Here is a 27,103-nt window from a genome sequence, read left to right as displayed (position 1 = left end):
TCAAAGCAGAACAATTTATTATCAAGAACAAGAATATCAAAGGAGAGGGGGAAAAAAACTTCATCTGTTTCATAAACTTGTATTCACTGCAATTTCACCACTTAACACTTCCAGCACAGAGAGAATGACTTATTAAGCTTGAAGGTTCTTCTTTTTAATCTTACGCCTGTAGTTACAGTTTTTCACATTTTTTGCCGTTATCGTGTAAATATAGAACTCCTCTGCTGAAACCAGAGATTACAACAGTAGTTATTAAGAGGCTATTCAAAAGTTTTTAAACGTCCTTAAAGTGCTTCATAGCCTCCCGCATTTTTGAAAATGTTTTGTCCTCGTCACAGACAAGATAGTGGCTCTGTTAAGAATGCGAACTGGGTTTTTTCTATTGCCAGTCGAAGGTGCGCTTCACCAGCCTGAAGAAGGTGCGGTTGTGTTCTTGAAGGTAGGAGCGGAGCTGCTGGAGCACAGTGCTGTTAACAGCAGGATGAGGTCGTCCCTTAGACTCGTGCAGACAGCGCTCTCGGCCATCACTGCGGATGCAGTAAAACCCCTTGGTCTGATTGAAGTAGAAGTTGGTGGATACTATCCTGGGTGGCAAGTTAAGGAAACGCTCCACCCTCTGAAGCTCTGGGAGGGGGTCACGGATCAGAGCGTCACCGTCTACTATGTGTATCTGTTCTAAGGGAAAGTGGCGCAGCCAGTTACGCATGTGGACGTCGTACAGGCTCCTCTGAATGGCCTTGTACCTCATATTCAGCGCTCCGTTGCGCACTAGCAGGTTTTCAATGGCTTGAACCGGCTTGTGGTTCTCCAGCCGGTTAAAGTACACCTGGGTGTAGTCGGAGATGACCCGCTCAGCTGGGTCTCGCAAGATCAGCAGCAGCTTAATGGAAGAGTTCATGGCACAGATGCGTTCAGGTGCAAGGGCTGAAGTGAAATAGCCTGGAGTTTTCTCTATTGTGATCTGGTGTGGGTAAGAGTAGGGCATTAACTCACGGTACCACTCAAAGCCCTTGGCGTAGTTCTCATCCCAGTCAAAGAAGTGCACCTCGGTGGCGGCGGCAGCCACTTCAGGGTGTATGTCCAGCATCTCCAACAGCGCTCTTGTGCCACCTTTGCGTACCCCAATAATGATACTATGTGGGGCTCGTTTGCTTGTTCCCGGGGGTGGAGATGTGGTTACATCTCCAGAGACATTCGCTAGTAGGCCGGTGTCAAGGTCCACGGTGTCCAGTGTAATCCCAAATCCTGCCTCAGGTGGGGCAGCGTATGTCTGAAGAACCAGGAGAAAGGCTGATGCCAGAAAACAGGCCATGGTGATGGACTGAAGTGGAGACTTGCAAAGAGTCAGTAGCAAGAAAGAAGGCTGTGGCTTAGCTGTGGACCAAAGCTGACTGTCTGAACTCAGTGGTGCTAAGAAATGCAGTCTTTGTCTGCCATTGAATATGAACTGGAGACAGAGGACGAATCAGTCTGCGGCACATCTGCAGGGAAGAACAAAGAAAAAAAAGAGAAAGAAGAAAGGGCTTTTAGGTTTCAGGCATATAATGAAGAATGAATGTCTGTATTATACTGAAATGGCACCTTTCTCATTCCCATGAAAAGCAATCCAGCCATAAATACAATCCACATCAGTTATAAGTGTATGATCTCAAAAGGATTATCTCAATTCATCTTTCTTTGAGTCTCTTTTAATTCTCCCTCTTCCCATCTGCTTTCTCTTCTCACTCTATAAAGTCACTTTCAATTGATACTGTAATGTCTCGGTGCGAAAAACATTTAGCCAGACAGCTCATCAGAAAATGTGTCTGAAATATGCAATTGAGTCTGAAGGCCAAAAGATGAGACCAGATTTCTTTGTCTTCCTTCAGCAGGTGAAAAATCCACACCTGTATCAATATGCACCTACCCACAGCGCTGAAACCAAGAGATTGTAAAGACAAATTTATTGCCGGAAATCAGATGAGTTCCCACTCTAGGTGGCTTTGATTTTCCATACGAGCTGAGAAAGATCGATACCAGAGCAGTGAAATCCACCAAACAACAAGGAAAAGGATTTAGGGTGTTAGGTTTGACTTATAATCTTGCTGAGGAGCCCTTCAAGAGCATGGGAAAATTGAATGTCGCTGCCTCGTCTTTTTTAACTTTTGATCCTTTCTATAAGGCCTTTTAAATATTTTAATATTTGCCTTGTTTTTCTTGCCTTCAACAAGCGCTAGTCAAATGGTGTGCCTCAACTTCAGCAAGAAAAAAGGGAAAAAAAACATCTCTGTAGCAATAAATGTATACATATATATATATATATATATATATATATTTAACGCCATGGAATTAATTGAAATGGCAAAAGTCTTCAGATATTTTTCACGAGGAAAGGCAGCCGAGAGAGCTGGTGCTTACTCTGTGCTAGTCAAAACAACAGGGATGGGCTATGCAAACATCCAGATTCAACAGCAAAGGTCATGGTAAGGCAATCCAAACAAGCACATATATTCCCATCCTGGGAACACTTGGCTGCACACACACACACGTGCGCACACACACACACACACACACACACACACATTATTTCAAATGCCTACAGTAGACAATTTTCTCCCTACCTCGTCCCTCATAATGTAGACCACAAATGGGTTTCTTTCAAATGCAATTTAAAATCTGGGTGTTTCTGTGGAAGTAACTTCGTCACCTTTTGCACGTTTCAGCACACTGGGGATAATTTCCCTCCCAACTAAGACGCTGAATTCCTGGCTCACAGTCTGTAGGTGCCATTTACTGTAATTACATCTATTGGAGTTTTCAAGGAGGAAAGGATATTTTTTAAAATAAATTTGATCTTTCATTTCTTTGATAACAGCAGGGAGGCTGCCTGTTTCGGCAGTTATTTTTCTCAGCAATCTTTTTCTTCCAAGCCCCCCCCCCCACCACCACCACCACCACCACCAATATATATATATTTTTTTAGAGAAAATCAAACACTCAGTAATTTATTTTATGTTTAAAGAAAGGCTGAAAAAAGTCATTTCCCTACCTAATTTATGCACCAAGCCAGCAGTGTGAAACAACGATCAGCTGGACTCCAGAATGATCAGCCATTACAATAATTTAAGATAAGTTTGTGGGACACGCTCATTCCGGACTGATGAAAGTATGAAAGTGTAATCTTTGCATAGAAACTGTCAACACATTGTGAGGGGATCATAGATTTGTGAGGCGCGCATGGACGATCTAAATCTGCGCACTTGAGTTGTTTTTAGCGGGCCAACTGTTATCATTAATCCTCTGCTTGCAGAAATGCTCAGCCTTCAGCACAATTTAATCACAGAAGCCGTCTCTTAATTAAGTGAAGAGTGTAACTACCAACGCGCAGAGCACATTTCTGCGGTGTCACCAGTGGCTTTCTCTCACCTTACAGAGTCTTTCAACCATATAAAGCCTGTGACACATGCCTCCCCCTCCCCAGTTACACATTATGATCTGTGGTCTGAGTGTGGGACTGGGCCCGTGTTCTGAACGCGGGAGAGCTGACCTGCCCTACAGGAGCGGGGATGGTGTGAGGAGGCACTTATGTGCTGTGACAGCCTCGCCTGCCTGTCAGCGTTTCCCTGGCAGAGAGCTGCCAAGTCCAATGCTAACAGCCAGGCAGCCAGACGAGCTTTCTGTCTCATCCAATTCCCCCCACACCTCTCACAGTACAGCACCACCTGGAAGGAGCCATTGTTTCGCATTCCACCGGGCCTTATTGCTTTATTCTGCACTTGATGTGTATCTTTCCAGCTTTTCAATCGGCACATGGCAACCACAATATCTGGCAGACCACTTAACCAAGAATATATCCGCTGAAGACTGCAGGAACCAGTGGAAAGTTATACAGCAAAGGGCTGGCAGGGGATAACTATGGCCACACTGAGTTTTGTGTGCAGATATAGCATCTGTTTGGTGTCTCATTGCTGCTTCACAGCATCAGAACCTAGATTCAGATTGTAGAACTGGACAGATTTTTGCTTGAAGACTCAAAAAAAAAATCTAAATTGCTGACTTTAAATAATTGAATTGCATATTCATTTTTTGTAACTTTGTTCTATAATGTAAAATGTTAAACTGAACAGAATCTGCTCAAATGCACAGTTACCTCGAGGTGCTTTATTTTGTCAGGTAAAGACCCTACAATAACTGGAATAAAAATACACCCCAGCAACCACATGACCCCCTATGAGCAAGTACAGTGGGGCAAAAAAGTATTTAGTCAGCCACCGATTGTGCAAGTTCCCCCACTTAAAATGATGACAGAGGTCAGTAATTTGCACCAGAGGTACACTTCAACTGTGAGAGACAGAATGTGAAAAAAAAATCCATGAATTCACATGGTAGGATTTGTAAAGAATTTATTCGTAAATCAGGGTGGAAAATAAGTATTTGGTCACCTCAAACAAGGAAAATCCCTGGCTCTCACAGACCTGTAACGTCTTCTGTAAGAAGCTTTTCTGTCCCCCACTCGTTACCTGTATGAATGGCACCTGTTTGACCTCATCATCTGTATAAAAGACACCTGTCCACAGCCTCAACCAGTCAGACTCCAAACTCCGCCATGGCCAAGACCAAAGAGCTTTCGAAGGACACCAGGAAAAGAATTGTAGACCTGCACCAGACTGGGAAGAGTGAATCTACAATAGGCAAGCAGCTTGGTGTGAAAAAATCAACTGTGGGAGCAATCATCAGGAAATGGAAGACATACAAGACCACTGATAATCTCCCTCGATCTGGGGCTCCACGCAAGATCTCATCCCGTGGGGTCAAAATGATCATGAGAACGGTGAGCAAAGATCCCAGAACCACACGGGGGGACCTGGTGAATGACCTGCAGAGAGCTGGGACCAAAGTAACAAAGGTCACCATCAGTAACACACTACAACGGCAGGGAATCAAATCCCGCAGTGCCAGACGTGTTCCGCTGCTGAAGCCAGTGCATGTCCAGGCCCGTCTGAAGTTTGCCAGAGAGCACATGGATGATACAGCAGAGGATTGGGAGAAAGTCATGTGGTCAGATGAAACCAAAGTAGAACTTTTTGGTATAAACTCAACTCGTCGTGTTTGGAGGAAGAAGAATACTGAGTTGCATCTCAAGAACACCATACCTACTGTGAAGCATGGGGGTGGAAACATCATGCTATGGGGCTGTTTTTCTGCCAAGGGGACAGGACGACTGACCCGTGTTAAGGACAGAATGAATGGGGCCAAGTATCGTGAGATTTTGAGCCAAAACCTCCTTCCATCAGTGAGAACTTTGAAGATGAAACGAGGCTGGGTCTTCCAACATGACAATGATCCAAAACACACCGCCCGGGCAACAAAGGAGTGGCTTCGTAAGAAGCATTTGAAAGTCCTGGAGTGGCCTAGCCAGTCTCCAGACCTCAACCCCATAGAAAATCTGTGGCGGGAGTTGAAAGTCCGTGTTGCTCGGCGACAGCCCCAAAACATCACTGCTCTTGAGAAGATCTGCATGGAGGAATGGGCCAAAATACCAGCTACTGTGTGTGCAAACCTGGTAAAGACCTATAGTAAACGTTTGACCTCTGTTATTGCCAACAAAGGTTATGTTACAAAGTATTGAGTTGTATTTTTGTTATTGACCAAATACTTATTTTCCACCCTGATTTACGAATAAATTCTTTACAAATCCTACCATGTGAATTCATGGATTTTTTTTTTCACATTCTGTCTCTCACAGTTGAAGTGTACCTCTGGTGCAAATTACTGACCTCTGTCATCATTTTAAGTGGGGGAACTTGCACAATCGGTGGCTGACTAAATACTTTTTTGCCCCACTGTACTTGATGACAGTGGGAAGGACAAACTCCCTTTCAACAGGAAAAAACCTCCATGAGAGGATCAGGGATGGGCAACCATCTGCCACAACAAAAATAAATGTTTCATTTTTTACATTTTAGTTACATTTTACTCAAACTCATTGCTTCATTTTTATTGAGGGTGAAAAAATCCATTTTTTCAGTATAGAGTTTTGATGTTTTCCTCTGGCTAACCTTCTTCAGGCACTCTAAAGGCATAACAGTGCCGCCAGGCCACGGATGTCAAGGCGGTGGAAATGCTTTTAAACCTGTTCTGTTGTTTGCATTTTTCATCTTGAGCCAGACATATCCTGATTTGCTGTGCTAAATAGACACTGGCACCATTCTGACCTAAGCCATGACGTGACCATCTTTAATCCTTTAGCACTGCAGCGCTACTCCTTAACCTGATGATACCTGATGAAAAAGTAACATTTAATACTTAATATTCCCAGATAGCCAGAATTAAGGTATCGAACTATCAGTGCATTACTAATATGAACCATTAATACCTCATGAATTAGAGTCAATCCCTCCCTCTCTTTCAAAAATGGTGAGACATTTTTAATTAGATTGGGGTGGGGGTGGGGGGCAGCTTTGGACGGGAAGCAACGACCACACTTTTACTGAATTCGTTTTACATGCATTAGCTCTGTGAGTGTCCACTCGTGCTGAAGATGTCTCCCTGCCCCGCACACTGGGATATTCTCCATCCTCTTTTTGACCCTGATTATGTATAAGTGGGTATGGAAATTGAACTCGGTAAAGTCGGAGGCACAGTTGCTGAGATAACAAAAATCTAAAACTCTGCACCACACTCGACACTCGAACCCATAATTCCGAACCTCTGCACACACGCGTACACACACGTACGAGAGCTGCCCTTTGCTGACCATTATCCAGACTTTAAAACTATTCTGGCACCGGAGCAAAAGTGCAGCGTACCACCTGAGCAGACAGCTCCGCCAACAGTTCTGCACTATTCATTATATCCCACCAGGCTAAGAGGAGGGCTCCACAGGTTCTAGGCACCACGGGAAGCCAGGTTCCCACTAATTAACCCAAACAGCCGCCTCTATACATCTACAGCGGGAAAAAAAAAAGCCTCATTCATATTCAACAGGCCCCCCTGCCATTAACTGTGGCAGGCAGCAGGTATTGCACAGGGTGCTTTGTTTTTTTAATGGCTGCTCATTAGAGACGTTACTACAAAATAATTATTACTGCAATAAAGCTTGATTACAAAGGGTGGCTTTTGCTATTAAACGGATTCAAGTGAGGAAGTTAAAAAAAATGAATCAATATTACTATCCATTTTTCTTGTGTGGTCACACATTTTAAATCATTTAGCACCACAAGTAAACATAAACACACACAGATTGTTTTACTTGTTTGATCTAAGCATAAGAATCTGCCGTTGCTCTTATCTACCGCTTGTTTATTTGACTTCATTCCATCCCACACTCTTGCGTCTCCACTTCGCTGTCGTAAAGCATTGTTAGACGATCCCATGTGAGAGGCTCTGACCCGTCCGTCCAGTCACTTTGGACACAGAAACACATGCACTTTCACTCTGTTTTTGTTTTGCACTTTCCCACTTCCATTCCTCACCCATCCTCTCCAGTAGGGCTTCAGAAACCACTACAATATATTTTTTTTCCCACCCACCCACATCCAAACTGGAACTCTGAAACTTCACTCCCACATGCAGGACTGACTTTAAATTATGGATGCATTTTGGTTCGCAGTGGGATTCCTGGCTCACTTGATTAATTTCTATTGCAACAACTTCAGGCTTCAGCTACGTACCGAGGACAAAGACAGAGCTTTTCTTTCTTTCTTAACCTAAACTGCATAGATGCAGTATAAACAGACGGCATGAAAGCCAGCAGAGCTTTAAGAAACTCACACGTTTAGTTTCTCAGATGTAAAATCCTTAACTTCCAACCCTGTGCTGCATCAGCATGCAAAGGGGTTTTGAAGGGACACCTTGAGCCCTGTGAAGCATTCCAATCCCTGTTCAAAGCTAGCTTCATCATGATGTGAACAAATAATGAGTGAGTATCCCCCCTCTGTTTACAATAATGGTATATTACAGCTGTTAACTGGTGAGTATAAGAGAAGAAGGCTGTGGGGTAGCTCGAGAACACAGTGTTGCCACTTTTAATCTCCAGGCTGGTAAAGAAAATATAATCGGGGAAGAGCAATGCTTTCTTCTCATTAGAAAGCCAACAGATGTGCCCATACGCAAGGCATTTAACCCCTGACTAGGAGAGAGAGCGTTTGAGCCTATTGTGATGTTGGCATTATCCAAGGTTAATGTGGAGGCGTGTTTACACGGAGCTGTTAGCATTGGGCGATTGTTGTCATGTGTGCTTTTTTCCACAGCTTATTCAATAACTAGAATAGAAGAAGAAGAGGATGATGAATCCGTTTTCATCAGGTCTTTCTGAGAAGACAGTTTGTGGTGATTATGACAGTTTCAACAGAAGCCTTCAAAAAGGAGGATTTGTTGCAGCACTGCTTTACATATAACATATATGCATTAATTTGGGCTAGATGTACCTATCAAAGTGACATTTGGCAGTGGCAAAAGCATCAGAGTAATCCTCTCCTATGGGGCCACCTGCTGGTAAAGTAAACTGAGCACTTCCTGTGTTCCAAAGGATCAACACAAGAAAAAAGAAGAAAGAAACTTTCACTGATCATGGTCAAGGAAAGACTTCAACACCCTCTCCAAGCCTTTTTGATACTCCTGTAGCCACAGCTGCTGATATAATGAGAAAATTTAATGTCCATTTGGGCTGTGACCAACCTTCCATCGAAAACTAACCCCACACTGAACAGTAGGAGAGTTTGAAACACTAAGCTAACCTTCGTGATTGTGTCCGCTCGTTGCATGCATCCCTTTCATAATGAAAGTGGTTTCGATAAAATAAGACCCTGGAAGAGTACACTTTTTGAAAGACAAACATAAAAAAGCCTGACTGGTGTTTGGTAGAAATGCATGTTTACAAGCTGCAATGCTTGTGAAAGGATGTACTTTGGACACATGAAACCAAATTAAAGCTTTTTTGTTTCTTCTTTCTTCTGGTAAAACATATCAGCTCTGTATTCTCAGAGGGAAAATTAAGCTCTGTAAATCAGATTACAAAAGTACTCTTTGGTTCTTTTTTTTTACCTTTTCTTCAGTCTCTCTTCACGTTCAGGAACAAAGAGCACACGGTGCTCTCATTATTTTTCCCATGCCAGCCTATGTAGGTGTGTTTTAAACCCTTTTTCTCTCGGATTTCTGTGCCAGCCTTGACTTGTTTTCTGAGTGAACTCACAGGGTTTCTGCCTGGTTTAGTGTTGATGCAGGGCAACTGCCTGATTCAACAGTGTTTCAAACTTAAGTGTAATGTATTCAGTTCGTAAAAAATGCACGTTTTAAAGCTGTATTAATGGCAGCCTTGGAATGCCATGTTAATTTAATCCTTGCTTAACTTTCAGTCTTTAAATCAGGCCCTGGAAGTGTGATAAAATGCCATAACTATGACAAACTATTGATGCAGACAACTAAGCGGCATTTTACAAACATTGATGCTGGAGAAACAATATTTCCCTGTTTTGAGAGGACTGCAGCTCTGATGGGAAGCAGTATCGAGCTATTTTTGGAGCGCATGAGTAAGACAATGACCTAATCCACACCCACATGTCAGCAAAGGCATTCATTAACAGAGGATGTAATCTGTCATTTGCTTTTACACTCAAACGCATGTGGCCTCAGGCCCTAATTACAGTCTTTTATCTGTGAGTTTCTATAAGTTGAGTTAAACTTTCTCTGTATAGCAGTCGTTTCAGCTTTTTTTTTTCCACCCGTAGAGTGGTTCAGTGTGCAACGTAAGCTCTTCCAATTACCAATCCTTCTGCCCACTGCCATCTGTGCACACGAACATGAGCCACCCAACTTGACGAAGGCCTGCGCCACATAAACAAATGTATGTTTCTGCTAGATTGGCAACGTTTGAATAAGCATCTTTATCGACAAACAACGCATCGTAGCATTTTATATAAAATGCTGTTGCTTTTCCCGATTGCCCGAGTCAAACAATGCCGTGGAGCACTGTCATTTCGCTATGGCAACACCCCTCCAGTTACCCAGCCTAAATGCACCATTGTTCAACTGCCACGGGATTGCTCTCGCAGTCCCGCAGTCTTCGGCCCAGGCCTCCTCCAGTTTAGCCCTGACATTTGTCAATGCTCTGAGATTTATTTCAAGCACCAACTGACATTGTCTGGATTCCCAGAAGGCATTTTCACAGATAAAATAGGCTGACTTGTTCATCACCCTTGGATGAGTGGAGGCAACCAATCCCAGGGACACTGACTCACTCAGGGAAGTGTTCCGCGGTCCGTCAGAAACAACAACAGACTATGAGAAGGAATTCAATCAGAGTGTGGCCTGATGATCCTCATTCAGCCTGCCACTTCTGATAAAGCACCTATGCTTTCCACAGAATCAAGCTCCCCGCTCCGCAATAGCCTCCTCATCTCACGAAGATAAAGCTAATTTTGCTGTGCCCCAATTTAATGCTGCTGTAATTCTTTTCCCATCACACCTTTTTTCTGCTTTTCACAATGAGTCTGATCTTCTCTGTGTAAAGTAATTGATCTGCGGTTCATCGCAGAGGGAACACTGCGAAATGCCGACTTAATCAAAACAAACGCACCGGCTTCGTGCTCCCTTCGTGGGTCTAAGTCTGCGGAACGCCAGCGCTTTCGCCCCCAGTCACGCAGGCATCCTGCAAACACCAATATACACATACATTATGGATGAATTACTTCATCAAATAAAAAGCAGGCCATCTTGTAATGAACAGCGAGGATACTCTTAATCTTTGATGAGGCCGATGTGATGAATAGTTTAATGAGAAAAAACTACGGCAAGGCCTGTTGGGTATGATATCAAACGATGATATCAAAGCTCTGATGAGTAAAGTGAGAAAAATGTGCAACGTTTAGAGAATTTTATGATTTTTTTTTCCTTACCGTTGTTTATTAAATGGCATCAATCTTACAGCTCATACACAGCATTACAGAATACACTGAACGTAATCCTACCTTGCCAAGTGTTGAGTTATGCAGAGAGTAAACTGTACTCGAGGGCAAAGCGCGTAATACATATTAACTAAGGTGTACACGCACGCACACACACACACACACACACTAGGGGCATGCTGTTTTCCTCCAAGAGGTCAACTTATATCTTGTGTTTATTTTCCCACACTACAGCTGGTGTGTGCAGTTGGAAAACCTTTCACGATCTGGCAAAGCAGCGTTCTATTGGAAGGCACACGCCACGGATCTGCCAGTGTTTTCCTGCCATCACAAATATGTATTCAGTACTGCAGAACTCGAGGTTTAGTATTTGGACCTTCTGTGATTTGCTGTTGGCTGCCAAGCGCTGGAGTGATTCAACACCAGGCGGCAGTTAGCAAGCTAATAATAACACATTCATCTTAAAACCATTTAGCACAGAGGTGTCCTGCATTCACTTGCATCCAAGCATTATGCAGTTAGATGTGTCAGTAGTGGTTACACTGGGATATCACTGGCGTATGTGCAGTAAATAAACAAGCAGAAGTGCGCTCTGGAAACACAGTGAGCACAAATAAAGCATGCTCAGGTAGGAATTCAATGTATCCCATAAGAGGCAATAAAAATAGACACCTGACAATTAGCAAACTGTGATGGAGTTCAGCAAAGTCAGGGAGCAGCGGTCAGCTCGACCGGCTCGGCTATCATATTAGTGCAGAGCCAGGATCGTCTTGATTTGTTTGTGCAGTACGTGCGGATGACGAATCAGTCAAGCGTGACTGAGAGATACGGAGATGGGAAATGCAAGGAGCATCAGATTGGCGGTGACAGACGCCCATTTCTGGGATGTCGCTTTAGCCGCAGCGAAGGACCTTGAACTTGAACTTTCAAGGTATCGAGCTACATCATCTGCATAAGTAATTCAAGTTGTCGCCTCGAATGTGGCTCACGGATCGTAACACAATCGGACGGATCAGACGGTGTGGGCTGAGACGGTGCTAAGTTTAAAACCTGCTAAGTCATCCTTTTTACCGACTCTATCAGACACAAAACCTTTAAGAGAGGCAAAATCTACTCATTTTAATGTGGAAGCAGACTTGATGTAGTCATTCCTTCTGTTCCTACTGCACACTAAGTGTTTCTTCAGTCTATTTTCTGTGTACAGGCATATTCTAGTTTTTGCTTTTTTAATTAATGATAGGCATAAAAAAAAATACTCTCCCCTCCTCCCCCAAGAATACAAAACAAGTATTTTTCAAAGTTGCATCGTTCATCACTTTGAGTTCATTTGAAGTGCAGTGGAGAGGCATCTCTTAACTTCCAGAATAAACAGGACGACTGGTTAGAGCAACTCTGTTGTAATCTTCAGTATCATTTAAAATGTGGCATGCCTAGTTCATATTGCATTTAAATATATATATTAAGATTCAGGCAAGACTTTGTTTATTAACTGCAAAATAACGTATTGTGATGCACTACACACAGGTACACACACGCACAGGTCTTTGTCTCCAGATGCCACGTTTATTTATAGTTTCCTGTGTTATGACCGACCACAGTCTGACAGCTGTCGGTCTCAGCTGATTTCCAGCTCCCCTCCGCTCCTCTCCCGTCTCACTATAAAAGGGAAGGAAACCATCATCAGTCCAAAACGCCATCAGCTGTTCTCACCTGCGTCTCCAGCACCGCCCCGTTGAGCTCACCGCACCACTCCTCCCCTGCAGCCGCGCCTGGGACCACACCTCCGCCACACGTATGCTCTTGGATTAAGGCACAAGGTTTCGACTAACCGTTGCTTTTATAATGAGTCAATTGGTTAAATATATTATCTCAATGGACGTCATCATGTCAATACCTTATGTTCTATTAACCTTATGTTAATAGAACAGAATGCAAATCTTCATATTTAAACACATGGTATATTGCAAATTATACTGCAGCAATTAAGCAACTGAAAGGCATCAGTTATACAAACAACCCCCAGTTACTTTTCTATCAATAAACATCATCCATATATACAAATTTATAAAAGTACTCTAAAAAAGACCATCAATTTCCCACATGCGACTCAGCATCATTTATTGAGCGCAGTTTGTGACTGTGCATACTGGCACCTCGGAGGCAAATAAAACCAGTTGCCTCTGCGCTCAGCTTTGAGCAACATCCTTGTAATTTCCTGGTTGCAGGGCAAACTCGATCGTAAGAGAAGTGTTTATCTATAATAACAATCTCCAGCTCCATTTCCCCGTGCACGGCCCCCTGCTTCTCTGGCAGGGGTGTGCTTCAGAGGCCTGACTGGGCAGAGGTGAGGGAGGACATAAACCACCATAGCTCCGCGCGGCTGTCGTTCGTTCTATCATTACATTGTTTACCGCGTTTGCCTTCGCACCGCTCCACACCGTTGCCCGTGAAGCACCGAGCTGCTTTTTTTAGCGTAACCTCTGCAAAATCTTCCCCGTGCATGAGAGCAGACGAAAACTCCAGCGCCAGTTGGGCTCCACACGCGCTTTTAAGCTGAGATTCCTCCACCAGTGAGGCACCGTTTACAGACATTTTCAAGGAAGGCTAACCACAAGTATTGGCAGCCTCTGTTACTTTATACTCTTTCTGCTCTTGTTCTTATTTGAGAACACAACACTGGCAGCGGTTTGAATGCAATCTCACCGTACACTTTCTTGTGTTCAGCCTGCATAGCAGGAAGGGATCCACCATCGGTTCAAATCACCAGAGCATGCGCACACTGAAATGAGGTGTGGGTTAAAAAGAAAAGAAAAGAAAAAAAATGTTATTGAAAAAAACCCACTGTTTGCTTTAACTGAATTTAATGTGTGTGGAAAGAAAACCAGAGTAGGTGACGTACAAGACTTCAGGCTCATTTTGATGGCTGTAAGAAACCTGTCTGCAACTTAATGAAAATATCTGTGCGTGTGTAGTCCTGGGTGTGTGACAGAATCAGGTTAAGAAGATAGAGGGAATAAAACGTGTCACTTCAGCGGGGTGACTTTCATAGCAGAGCAGAGCTTTGTCTTCTGCTGGTGTGTCGCTAAACCCACAAGCTAATGTAAGAACCCCCGGTAAAGCTAATGAGTGTGCAATATTATTTTTTATTTCCCTCCCAAAAGAGCTTAAGCACTCTGTATTTTACCGCTTTAAAAATCACCACGGCACACGGTGAAATGAAGCCCGGCGCAAAGATTAATCAACTTCAACTACGAGACGGGCCTTATCGGAGCCACATTACCGCCTGTAGTATGATGACGATGACTTCTCGCTGTCAATTTCATCTGCGCCCCCTTGTTGAGCCGTTCTTCATGAATAAGACATCATCACCACCCCCCACCACCCCAGCCTTTTGGCCATTCCCCTTTGGCTTATTGCTCGTACCACCGCCTCCACGGTCTTGTAAAAACCAACTGAAGTGTTTATGGGAGATAAGAGGCAAAGGAGGTCGCAGGCCCAATAACTCCTTTTATCACCCCACGTTCTGCAGCAAGGCCCGTTTTATGGGCGAATGTGCTGAAGACGAATTCTTAATTAGAGAAGTTTGTGGACCCAGCATCGGAGGCCTAATGGGGGAATAAAAAGAATCAGAGAAAGGGCATCTGCAAGATTACTTGTTGGCTTGCTTTGTTACTGTGTCATGTAGCGAAGATTGGAAAACAGCCTCGGTTTGTTCTCTAAGCAATAGCAATGAAAAAGGCCTTTTAAAAATGTTTGCTTGGGTGCGAATGTTATGTTCGTCTGAGTCCATTTGAAATTAGTTCAGGTTATTGATTTTCTTCGGGGCTTATCTTTATTAAAGGAGCCTGCCTTGTCAATGGAATTATGCCTCTGCCATTAAGGTGAGCTGATTCTATTTCCCATTATTGTAAATTCCTGCCCAGACTTGAAATGGCTTAGGTTAATGGGAAACGCAATGTTTTGTCCTAAGCTTATCTCGCTAGTCAAGAAGTTTGAAAGAAATAACATATAGAACTTTACTTCCTGTGCATTTAAAAGTCGATACCACCATGTCATGAATATTTTAGTTTTATTTTACTTTACCATAATTCCTGTTAAATGTTGCCCCCTTGAATTCCGTAGATTAGGACATAAAGCGATCGGTTCAGTTAGATGTTATATGGGACATATAGAAATTTAAAAAATACAAGGTTTTATTAAACAGATATTTTTTGGGTGTTCCTAGTGATTCGTTCACGTGGTGATTATGCATCGACTACATCGTTATGAATAGTACATGTAATACCACCAGCATGATGTAATCAATAAGGTCTCCACATATCCCTTGGCCTTTAACTTAATGAGGACCGGCTAGCTGCAAGGCTGCCTTTAATCTGTGTGTGAATGTGCCGCACACCTGCATGTGAGGATGAGCTTTTAAAAATCTTTAATCATTTTATTCTAATATCATGAAGTGCCACTTTTGACAAATATGAACAGCCTGTAATGGAAGGAAACTCAAATTTTAATTAGCCAACTTGGCAGACATGTTTCACCAGAGCAGACCAGACCAGATAATGACTAGGACCCTGTGATCCCAGTCGTCTGCGTATTAACTGAGGAAAAAAGGAGAAATTTAATTACTCATTTTCCCAGAATAGGGAAAAGGGATTGCATAATTTTAAAACTCCATAATTATCTCAACTCCACAGCAACAATGAAGCAAGGATAAATACACGAGAATTACGATCTCTGAGCAGGATGGGGTTAAAATGAAATGCCTCAGTTGGAAAGTGGCATTCGTTTTATTGGGGGTCTCTTTCTATTGGATTCTATTCAAAGTAAATACGAGAATTGGGAGCATTTCTGTGGTTCGCCCCGTAGAATTGACAACTAAATTTAGCAAACAGTGGAACATTAGCTGAGAGTTGTGGTGCAATCCTCCGCCGTATTCGCTCATCAACTTGTACCGTACAGCCTAGATTAACCATCTTTCACTTCATTTAGATGGAGGATTGTTTGGGGGTTTGCCTGATTATATCTGTCTCGAGCACAGACCAAGCTTCTATTGGTATTTAACAAAGATTAGCTTTAAATTGATGATTAACCTTTGTAATCCTGTGTGCATATTGGAAATGGCTTGCTTGTCTTTACCACAGCCACACAAAAGAGATGCTGCATTATCATTCAGGGAAAATTGAGGCTGGGAAAGCAAATGAGGCAGAGTGTTATCTGCCTGGTGTTTGGCTGGATAATGAAGACAAATCTTCAGACTAGAGAGCCATCTTATAATGAATCCAAACAGATGAATTCTTTTGACTTCTTAGCATGCATCTTTTAATAAAACTTCCCTCTGACCCTGACAAGCAATTGCCACCCGTATGCTGCAGAGAAGCAGGATTTACTTGTGGGAATGTGTGGATACCATTGTTTAGATGGCTCTATTAGGGAGTAATCAGACATTAAATGAGTAATTTCTCCATATTTAACTCCAACCGGGGAGGTAATGGTTTAATTTGCTGGGCAATGAGTTTTCCTATGTGGAGTACTTCTTGCATTAAATTACACTGCAATACAACTGCATCTGTTGCTCTGGAAATTATCAATGCACAGATACACCCCTACAGACTTCTCTAACACTCAAAACAAATTTAATATCTAGTGACTTCAGCCATCCAAAGATATAAAAATCAAACCCAAGCTAGTGGTTTTCTGCAGGAGCTCTCAAACCTTCTTGGGGGCAAGGAGCCCTCACAGGGCACATAAACCTTACATAATCCTAATGTCAATTTAATGAGTTTGGGCTTAACGTCACTTGTTGATGTGAACTTACTCAAATAATCTTTCTACGCTTGCTAGCTAGCTTCCAAATAAGCCATGCTATGCAGCTTTGTAGCATCCTTACAGAGGTTGGTAATTTCCTGACACACTGACATGATTTGTCACAATCTATTAGTCTATATCGCGCGAGAGGGAGTTTTCTTAGCTTGGTATAAATGTTCCCTTACAGCATATATGCACTAGGGTTGCAAAAAATACCCAGATACTAATCCAGACTAAAAATTAATATCATATTAGATGTTCATTTGCAACAGCATCATCTGCACCTCCTCCAGTTTACACATTATTTCAACCCCACCCACCACTAGGAGCTGAACATAGTATATTCACAATATGGAGCAAACCTCTGTGAGGAATTTCAAGAGGTCAGCAGAGCCCCCACTTATTATACTTATAAGTATTTAACATGTTAGCCTGGTCAGCTCACACATTAACATTAGCCATTTAACTATTAACAATTACCTGATGAACACATCAGCCTACTGTTAACATTAAGGCTAACAGCCAAATGATAACGTTGGAGCTAATCTAAGCAAAGGTTTTCAGTCTTTCCTTACTATAACATTAATAAAGAGTGTTTATTTAACAGTATGATGCGTTTTTTGTGTCTAAAATGTTTTATTTTGCACTATTTAGTATAACAGATTGTTCAAAACTCAAAAGATGGATCCCAGTGATGTCTGTCAATTTATTCGACTATTGCTAATTAATTTAATTTCAGATTTTCAACTCGCCCTCAAAGCTGAACCAAAAGAATTCATCCTCAGATTGAGTGTCATTTCAGACAATGACTGAAACCACCAGCTCTGTATTCTGACACATGCAGAATGAGAATTGGTAAGTTCTTTGAAACCCTGAATGCCAACATCAAATGCCCTCGCTAATCCTCGCAGTATTCCACAACTGTGGACCCTACTGCAGTTAACTGAAGAGGATATGATGTAAAGAAGAAGCCATGTGCTGAAAAGTCATTCTCAAGGTGAGAGCCAAACTCTGTCCAGTTTTTATCGAGTCGAGATAGCCTCGAGTTAAATCCTGTTAAATGGCACAGGTTTTATCACACGCTCACTCTTTAAACCAAAGAATAGATCTGCTTTGAAATTAAAATAATAATAATTAAAAATACACTCCATGTGCACTGTATAATAAATGCTCCACTCTACAAATTTGTACAAATCTGTTTGGCAGCTACTAAAATGTGAGTGACTGTGTAGAAAAATGCCAGGAGCCAAAGTATGCATACAAAATGAACATATGTTAAGCATACATGCCATTAAATATTTACCTGACACTAAAGCGAAGCCTTTTTTTAGTGGGTTAATTTACAGTGATGCATGAATATTGATTACAATATACAATTTCAGTGACATGCATTGCAAATCGTCCTCTTTACATAAACACACTGGTAACAAAAACAAAAATAAAGCTTTTTCAAGCATTTCAGGCTGCATGTAATTATATTTAATCCCATTTTATGTAACATTTTGGCTTGTTTATCTAGATGGGAAAAAACTGAAAGCAAATATAAAAATAATCACCATTATCCTCTTACGCCCTAAGTTATCGCTGACTGATCAAACAATCAAAACATAATGAACATCTGTTACACACATACTGTAGATTTGTGGGAAAGAAGCAAATGCTGTAATTACAAGATTAGGAGTGTACAAATGTGTTGTGAAGTGAAATGGAAAATCTGAAAAAGAATATGGATAAATTAAGAAGAAGCTCATGTGAATCTCTCCAATAGTTGAGTGAAATTAGAATTATCCATACAGATTACATCTTTATATCCCCAGATAATGATACGGCACATTCACCAGTCGCTGTGGATTTTCATTTCAGGGTTGGAGAGCACTCTGACACGGAAATGTTACAGTGGCAGTGTTACAGAAAAGGGGCTAGGACATGGCCTTAGGGTTCAGAAACTAATGCAGAGCCAATTACCAAACACACAACATACACAGCGCATAAGTAAGAATACATGAGTAGATTTAGGACAATCAATAGTCAAACATTAGCAGTTTTTAATGGAATTTCTGCTCTTAGAAAACAATGAAATTCTTTCAGCTTCTACAGTGACTGACCCCAAAGATAGAAATGTAAGTCTGTTCAATAGTCTTGTTTATATATATATATATATATATATATATATATATATATATATATATATATATATATATATATATATGCATTGTTCTGGATACTTAACCTGTTCCACTCTTGCGTTTCCTGTAGTGAAACCAGGTCACATCTTTTATTTAAAATGCAACTAGCTGCCATTTTAAGGTTGTATGGCACCATCAATAAAAGGGCTGCACAGGATGTAGCATTGTTGTGTTTTATATGGGTTGAGTCACATCTGGGAATTTGCACTAGCAGGAACATTTGGCATAAGCAGTGTAAAAACCTTCATTATTATAACATGATATGTTTCAAATTAATTCATCTATCCATTCGCTTCCACTTCTGTCAGGGTCATGGGGGGGCTGGAGCCTATCTCCACTAACTGCATGTATTTGGACTTGCAGTACTTAAAATCTCTCTGAAAAAAGTCATTTAAAAATGTTAGTATTATGTTGTCACTGAAATGTTAGATTTGGTGCTGAGTTGTCTACAGCTGTTACATTAGCTTAAGCATCTATGTAGCATTTTCCATTGCAAACATTTCAGCCTGTGGAACATTCATTTCACAGCAGCATTGCTAGCTCTTTCAAACAAAATGGTAATGTTTATTTCAGATTAACACCACAAAGTACTTCCATACTGTCTTTCTTATCAATTATTTGGAGCAACACTATTGTAGCAGCTAATACGCTAATACGCTGTGCTTTTCGAGTTTTGGTAGCAAATAGCTTATATGTAGTGACATCCTTAGTCTCACCATAGCCACAAATAGTGCATCACAGAACCAACACTGAAAAACTTTGTGCATATATCTGAAAATTCAGCCGCTTCAAGTCAGCTACAGTACTTTTGTGCCAGTGTCATCAAAATGTAATCCTTGTCAACTGCTATCAGCTACTTACAGCACTATAAATTGTACTATACAGAGTTTTTAGTATTATTAACATAGAGACACATAAATCTAAACCTTAAAGTTAAGTGTTTACTAAGGTGTAATTAACTAGGAATTTCCAATTTATTAACACATTTTAAATATATTTCCTTCTGAAATACGTAATAAGTTTTTGTTTGTTTGTTTTTCTGTTGGTTAAGTGTTAGGGTGTTTGATTAACAATGTTTTCTTATAAAACTGGAGCTAGTTATCAATGATTAACTTGCACTGTAGTAGAATAATTGTGCTGCAACTGATAACCACTTTTAAATGGTCAATGTATTGCCTATTTATTTATAATTATTTATACATTTAATTTACAAAAATATTCACCTCAAGAGTTTTTATATTTTAAGCAATGTTAGAGCAATTGATTCATTATTGATTAGTATTAAAAATCTGTTAATTGTTAATTAAACATAATAGTGAAAAAGCACAAATATTTTTTCTAGGGTGGGAAAATAAAAAGACCATGTTACCTTTTACCGTTTGCCTGTAAAAAAAATAATAATAATAAAAACACTTATCTTTCATTTGTGACATGGCTTTTATTATTAGCCTTTCAGATTTGTGTTGCACAATAGACTGTGAGTTGCTCGTTTTGAAAGGTTCACAGTCCCCAGCCCCATTATATTCAATTAGCCATCCAATAAAGGACAGAGAATGAACAAGATATGGGAGCAATATTTATTTGGCTAAAAAAGGTACTCCAAAACCACACAAAAATGATATTGAAAATTAAAAAGCAGGCTTTTAGCACAAGTACAAATGCAAGTTGCATTACACTGTACTGTGTTTCACCCTGCTGATATAAGACTACAAATCACAATAAATAATTGTTTTTAAATATACAAGCACTGAATCCTCGCTTTTGAATTGTGTCATAATTGTGACTATTTTCAGATTCAGCTTCATATAGCTCAGTAACTACACCTCGTGTCACCCCTTTGCCTTTAAGTCAGAAAAGGAGAAACAGAATCTTTCAAGGTTCAATTTCAAGTTTGAGATGAGCAGTGTTTCCTCTGGAGGTGGAAAAAAACGAGAAGTACTCATCTGGGCTTTCTCTTTTCCAGAACACAAGATGAACAGTCTCATTCAGCACCATGGACAGCTCCCCACATTACCGCGAGAGATTGCTGCTAAACTCTTCGCCAGTAAGCACAAGTGAGACATTATTAATACTGGTCAGATAGCTTTCTACTGGGCCACGCTGTGCCGAGCCACTGTTAAATACTCAACAGTGTGTCATTATTTTCATCTCCTCTCCGCTTAACTTTGAAAACATCCTCTGAGCTGCCTTCGTTAGGTGTTTGACCTTCCAACAATAAATCTAAATCGGTGTCTCTAAAGATCAAATTTCATATTTAGACTAACCCAGATCTTCGCCTTTGGAACAAATGTCAAGTGTTGCTTCTGGTGGTGGCAAGAGCGCAAGTCAGTAGGACCGACCAATGCTTGACATTTTGTTCTCATGAGTATTCATTTGTTCCTTTAAAATTACAACCAGTGATGTGAAAAGAAAAGGAAACGTGGACAAATGCAGAAAATGTATTCCTTAGGAGTAATGATGATGTCCACACTGACAGACGACTAACAGCTCAGCAGACTTCTTTGAAAATGTGGACCATAAGGTCGTCTTTGTGTGAATTCCTTCGTTAGCTCCCCAGATTACTTTAAAATCTCTAAATTAATGGTAAAACGTTGCGATGCAGAAAATCGTTTCATTAAAATGTGAAATAATCTGCACTCAGGTCACCAGACGCACACTGGAACCGTGTCACAAACAGAAAATCTCACCACTACACAGCCACAGGCGCACACACCCACACGTCGACGCGTCCACACAAAATAAATTGATATGTATGGAAAAGGCATCTGAATCAAAGCAAGACTCACTCTACATGACAGGGTTGTGCTCCCTCCAAAGCAACACAAGACTGAAAAATATGACAAGATATTCAAACTATCATTGCACGCACACACACACACACACACATATATATATATATATACATATATATGTGTGTGTGTATATGCAAGAAACAGAGCAAAAACTTAATGAATAAATGACTTGTCCCATCATCAAGTGGAATGATAAATCTGCTTCATAACACTTGCCAATGATGAGGGTGTCTGGCTTTCTTGAACCCCTTGATGAAAAAGTGGCTCGTGAAATCTGTTCACTACAAGGTGTCGCTGCCCTCTGCTGTCTCTTCTTTCATCCGCTCTCACCCTGTCCTATTATTTCAGAATTGCAGTAAATTAAGCGGGAGAAAGCCTGTTGTCTGATTCTCTCATCTGCATGCCTTTAATAAGGCTTCCCCAAAGGCAGAGTTCAGACTCTGAAGCTTTTGATGATGAAGACAAAGCTCTCATGTGCCTGGAAAAGACAGCTTCTGTACACCCTTTTAATGTTGTTGGTACGCATGTTGGATATGTTGGATAGATATATATGGTGCTCATCATGTGGACCAAGGTTTGCAGCATGGATCTGTCTGCCTGCTGCACGTCATGAATTATGGAATCCGGCACAAATATGCAAATCTAAGCATTAGCCTAGTTATGGCCCTGTACTGTAAGTTACAGTGACTTATCTATTATGAATGAACCAAGGATTGGAGTGAAGAGGTCCTGGCAGCCAGCTTCACGGCCCTCTCTCAGTTACTCATTTTCACATCATGAAAGAACATGAATAGCAGGGGAAGTAGCTCCAAAATGTTAACTTTCTGCAGCTCAGCATCTCCAAAGACTTGGGAGAATTAGAACTTGCTTCCATGCTCAATTGCCAAGCTACTTAAAATAACAATGGCTTCCAGAGGATTTGGAGGCCTGGGAGATATGTAGGGAATAAGCATGAAGTTGTTGCTAATCCTCTAATTTCCCCCCACAAGGCTGATATGAAATGCTAGTCTGATCAGTAATCAGTCCACGGGGGAGGCAGACAGGGGATCCAGCCAATTCTACAGACACACACACACATAAATCAGCCTCTGTATGACATTACCATCACAATGCTGGATGAGTGATTGTACTTGGGTGACCTAATCACAGGGGTGTAAATATCCAAAATCAAAAAGCCAGCAGAACTGAGAATCCACTAGGTCAAGAGGCTCAGTTTTGAAATCATGTGCATATTATATCAGGCTGAGAGCATGACGAGCGATGTCCTACGGCTCCAAGATGAACACAGTGATCATTAGGCAGGATCAAAGTCGATCACAAAGCACATGACAGCTGACAACTTCTATTTAACTGGGTGCAGGGAAATAATGATGCCTGGGCCTTGTAAATCTTATCACTAGCAAGTCACTCCATTCACGATGCTAACATGAATAAACCACTCCTTCACTGCCCCATATCAGTCAGGAAAACAGCCTTCAATATTTATTAAAAAATAAAGTTATACCTCCGTTTAATTGATGTATTTTATATTATATTCTTTTTCACAACAACACAACTTTTTGGGCCTAATTGGAGACAGAGAGCTTCAGGCCCCTGGGTAGGAAGAAAGCAGGCTAACTGATGACTAAGAGCAACCACTGACAGCAGATGGCCTTATGAACGCTTAGCTGCACTACATAGATAAAAGATTGTTTCTTACTCTTTCCACATTGGGAACTTTAGAAGATTCATTGTGCCTTGGAGTCTGTATTTCACTTTGAAAGTAGCAACCACTGAGCTCGGCTGGCTAGCTTGCTATAGCTAGCTCAGCATGCTAACAATCGCAGCAATTCTCTCTAGAAATGTCTTTTCATGCATGTTATGTTCACACCTTCAGAGTTTCTGGCGGCTACTTATCACTCTGTGATGTTTTTTTCACATTGTACCAAGGAGACTAGTTAGCACCTGTCATAACTGTGCAGTGGGGAGTTCTGCAACCTCTTAACTCAGCCTGTAATTCCAGGATGCAAATCACAGGAAGTAGCTAATATGCAAATGTATTCAGCAGTGCTGAGAGTGCTCAAATCACAGGTGCTACAAAGCAATGGCCAACAATACCTCCAATCTGGTTACCTGCCTGTGCAATATGATAGGGCTATCACCTTTCATAGTGGATACAGAGCCACATATGTCAGTGTGTGTCTCGACAGCTATGTATCCGTTCTGCTCCATACGGAACGGGTACACTGCTGGGGACTGAAGGAAGTGCAGCTTTAAATCTGAAGTTATTTAGATGGGCAGTATCTATTGTGGCTAAAAACTTTTGCTGTTACACTTAGTGTGAAGCGACATAGTTACAGAAAATAATCTGAATTACACTCTCCACTAACAGTCATTGCTGTATAATTAGCACACCAATCAGGCATTTCTGACAGAGTGGCATTTTGAAGCCTTTTTCAAGCCATTTTATGACAATTAAACAGTTAAGACTTTGGGTCACGGTCAAGGTTAACGGTGCGATCGTGGCTCAACAGTTGGCAGTTCGTCTTGTAATCGGAAGGTTGCCAGTTCGAGCCCCGGCTCCGACAGTCTCGTCGTTGTGTCCTTGGGCAAGACACTTCACCTGTTGCCTACTGGTGGTGGTCAGAGGCCCAGAGGGCCCGGTGGCGCCAGTGTCTGGCAGCCTCGCCTCTGTCAGTGCGCCCCAGGGCAGCTATGGTTACAATGTAGCTTGCCGTCACCAGTGTGTGTGAATGACTGAATGTAGTGTAAAGCGTATTGCGGTCCTTAGAAACTAAGTAAAGCGCTATACAAATACAGGCCATTTAACAAACATGCATTTCATACATTTCATGATATTGTCCTGGCCAGTCTGGCCATTACACAAGCATAAATTCCATGACTTAAAAATAGAGGATGTCACCATACAGTACAAGAAATCTCGATTAAAAATATTGTTTTTGTCACAATTGTTCACAAATAAAAATAAAAATTAGGGATAAATAGTTTAATGGTTTCATTGACATTTGACTTTGATACAGAATTTAGAGCCTTGAGGCTGAATTGTGCCAATTTAAAAGCATTTTTTTAAAAAGTGTTTCGTAAAAGTTGGATCTCTTGAGGGAAAACCTACATCCTCTCACAACCACACACACACAAACACATAAAAGCCAAAGCCTGGATTTCATTTGCATTTTTAACAAAAGTCTCATATGCCTCAGCTAATAGTTTTCATCCTTTAATTCAGCGAACATAACCTCATCAAATATTAACTCTACGCTCGTGTTATTTTTTATTGCTCTTGATTAGCAAAACTTGAGGAGGAGAAAATTCACTTCTGTTTTATTGTTCTTCTCCTCCTCCACCCCACCCCACCCCTCGTCCCCCGCTTTGCTCAAGTGGAGCCAACTGGATAAACTCCATCAAACACAAAAAAGAAAAAAAAAATGTAATAACAGGCAATTGAAACTGTTTCTCTCCCACCTCCTCCTCCTTCTTCTATGCTTACCACACGAACCCCTCACGCTGTGGTGTAAAAAAACAACTGACCCTGCGTGTTTGTCCACTCCTACACCACAGAGACACCTTTTGTTTTCTCTGCGGATTTAGAAATCATAACCGCCTCCCTATCTCACCATTGTCTTTACAACCTAACTCGTACACGCTTACTGTCAAGATGATCTCATAGACCACCCGGCTTCACTGCTTTCTGCAATACTTACACGTTTGGTTCGAGCATGGAATGGAGCAAACAAAATATCCGTTCTGGCTTAGCAACAGATGCACAGTCACCACATTCATGTTGATTAGTCGGGTATGAAAATAATGAGGGTGACCCCTTTTTCATGTCAACCTTTTGCCCTTTAATTCCAATTTTCTAGCCAGCTTACAGAGAACTCATTGTGTAGCATTTTCACCATTTCCATACATTTGCCTCTTGATTAACAAGTGTACATCTAGAAAGCCTTTTTTGCACGCGCTCACTATGTATTTCAAATAAAATCTTTAAAAGGGGGATTTTCAGTGGAAAAAAATAATAAAAAGACTACAGCACATCTCAATATAATGAGCAGTCTACACCCAAAAAGTAATTGTCAGAACATTAACACCACCACATTACTTTCCAGAGCATGGTTATGTAGCCTAAAGATTGAACCTATTTTAAATACAGAGCAATTAAAGCCCACTTGAAGCAAAAGAGATAGGACAGGGTTTCAGCTGGGGAAAAAAAGCCATTATGTTTCATTTGAATTTCATCACAGAACTTATTCCACTCAAACAACGGTTTATGCCTTGGAGGAAATCCTGCTGCTAGAAGCACCAGCTCACATAAGCCAACACCCACATGCTCATAATCAAAGGTGAATTGCACAGCCCATGGCAATTTGCATCCTGTGACGTTATAATATGTGGCTGCTGGAATTTCACTTGCTTTGGTTGTGATAGCAGATACAGGAGATGAAATGATGCCGAGGAAGGAAACAATGCCACATCAAGGCTACGTTTCCCCGAGTACAGGAGAGGGGTAATTATCATTAGCTGCTCTTGTCTGATTGAGTTTACACGGCGACTCTTTAAAATGGAATATAAGAGCTTTCAGTTTCAATCAGGAGCTGGGGGGGAGTTCTGCAAACGTCTCTGTTTGAGTTCGCATTTTAATCCCTTAAAAGGAAAAAAAAACACTAACTTCGCAAATTTTGCCCCAAACTTTTAATGTGTTAGAAGTGTTATTGGAAAGCTTACTATAAATGTCAAAGCCCACAGGGTTTAGAAAAGACGGTGCTCCCGTGAGCGCTTAAAGTTAATTTATTGGATGCAGCGTTTATTTTTTTTAATTAGTTTGATCAATACTCTATTAAAAAGAATTTAAATGTGAGGTTCAGAAAAACGACGAGGCACCTATTTCACATGAGTGACTAATCATATTTCAAAATGTCAGAGGATCGGCTCGCTGCGAGGCGACAACTGGATTTGTTCGAGCTTGACAACTGAGAAATGAATCACCCGTGAATTGAAAAGAATAAAAATTCAATTTAAAAAGCAGCATCCTTTTCTCAGACGCCAGGAGATTCAAGTGTTGCATGAAAGCGTAACGCATGTGTGTGAGCTGCTGAGAAGCAGTGTGTCCTCAAAGTGAGTGGAAATCTTGAGAGAAAATCCGGTTACCTCGCACGAGGGGGGTTCGTGGGGGATCTCAGCGCGCCTCTTTGGATTTGGGTTGATCTCAGGAGCGGAGGATGGAGACGAAGACGAACCAGGGCGCGCACTTTTGCGCTCGGCGGGTCCGCACGGGAGAAAAGCGTCCGCCTGTGCTCTCGGCCACTCTCATCACTGATTCACTGGAAAGCCGACACGAGTGCAGGAACGCAGTCCTTGTTTATTCAAAGTGGAGAACTCGACTCCGGTCTCCTGCTCACGTAGACGAACCCCGTGGATAGAAACGCGGGCAGAGTTGTGCCCG

General features: G+C 41.5%; 1 protein-coding gene across 1 annotated transcript; it reads right to left on the bottom strand.

Annotated features, from left to right (window-relative positions):
* hs3st1l1 (heparan sulfate (glucosamine) 3-O-sulfotransferase 1-like1) lies at window positions 1–27,103 on the bottom strand. Its single transcript, XM_006799054.3, has 2 exons — window positions 26,809–27,103; window positions 1–1,481 (listed from the first exon to the last, which is right to left on the bottom strand). Exon 2 carries the CDS (start codon window positions 1,310–1,312, stop codon window positions 380–382), a length of 933 nt encoding a protein of 310 aa, XP_006799117.1. The 5' UTR covers window positions 1,313–1,481; window positions 26,809–27,103; the 3' UTR covers window positions 1–379.

This window comes from Neolamprologus brichardi, chromosome 13, assembly GCF_056152115.1.
Source record: "Neolamprologus brichardi isolate AB-2024 chromosome 13, ASM5615211v1, whole genome shotgun sequence".
Taxonomy (NCBI): Eukaryota; Metazoa; Chordata; class Actinopteri; order Cichliformes; family Cichlidae; genus Neolamprologus; species Neolamprologus brichardi.
Note: the sequence above shows the minus strand (reverse complement) of the source record. Positions and strands in the feature narration are given on the sequence as shown.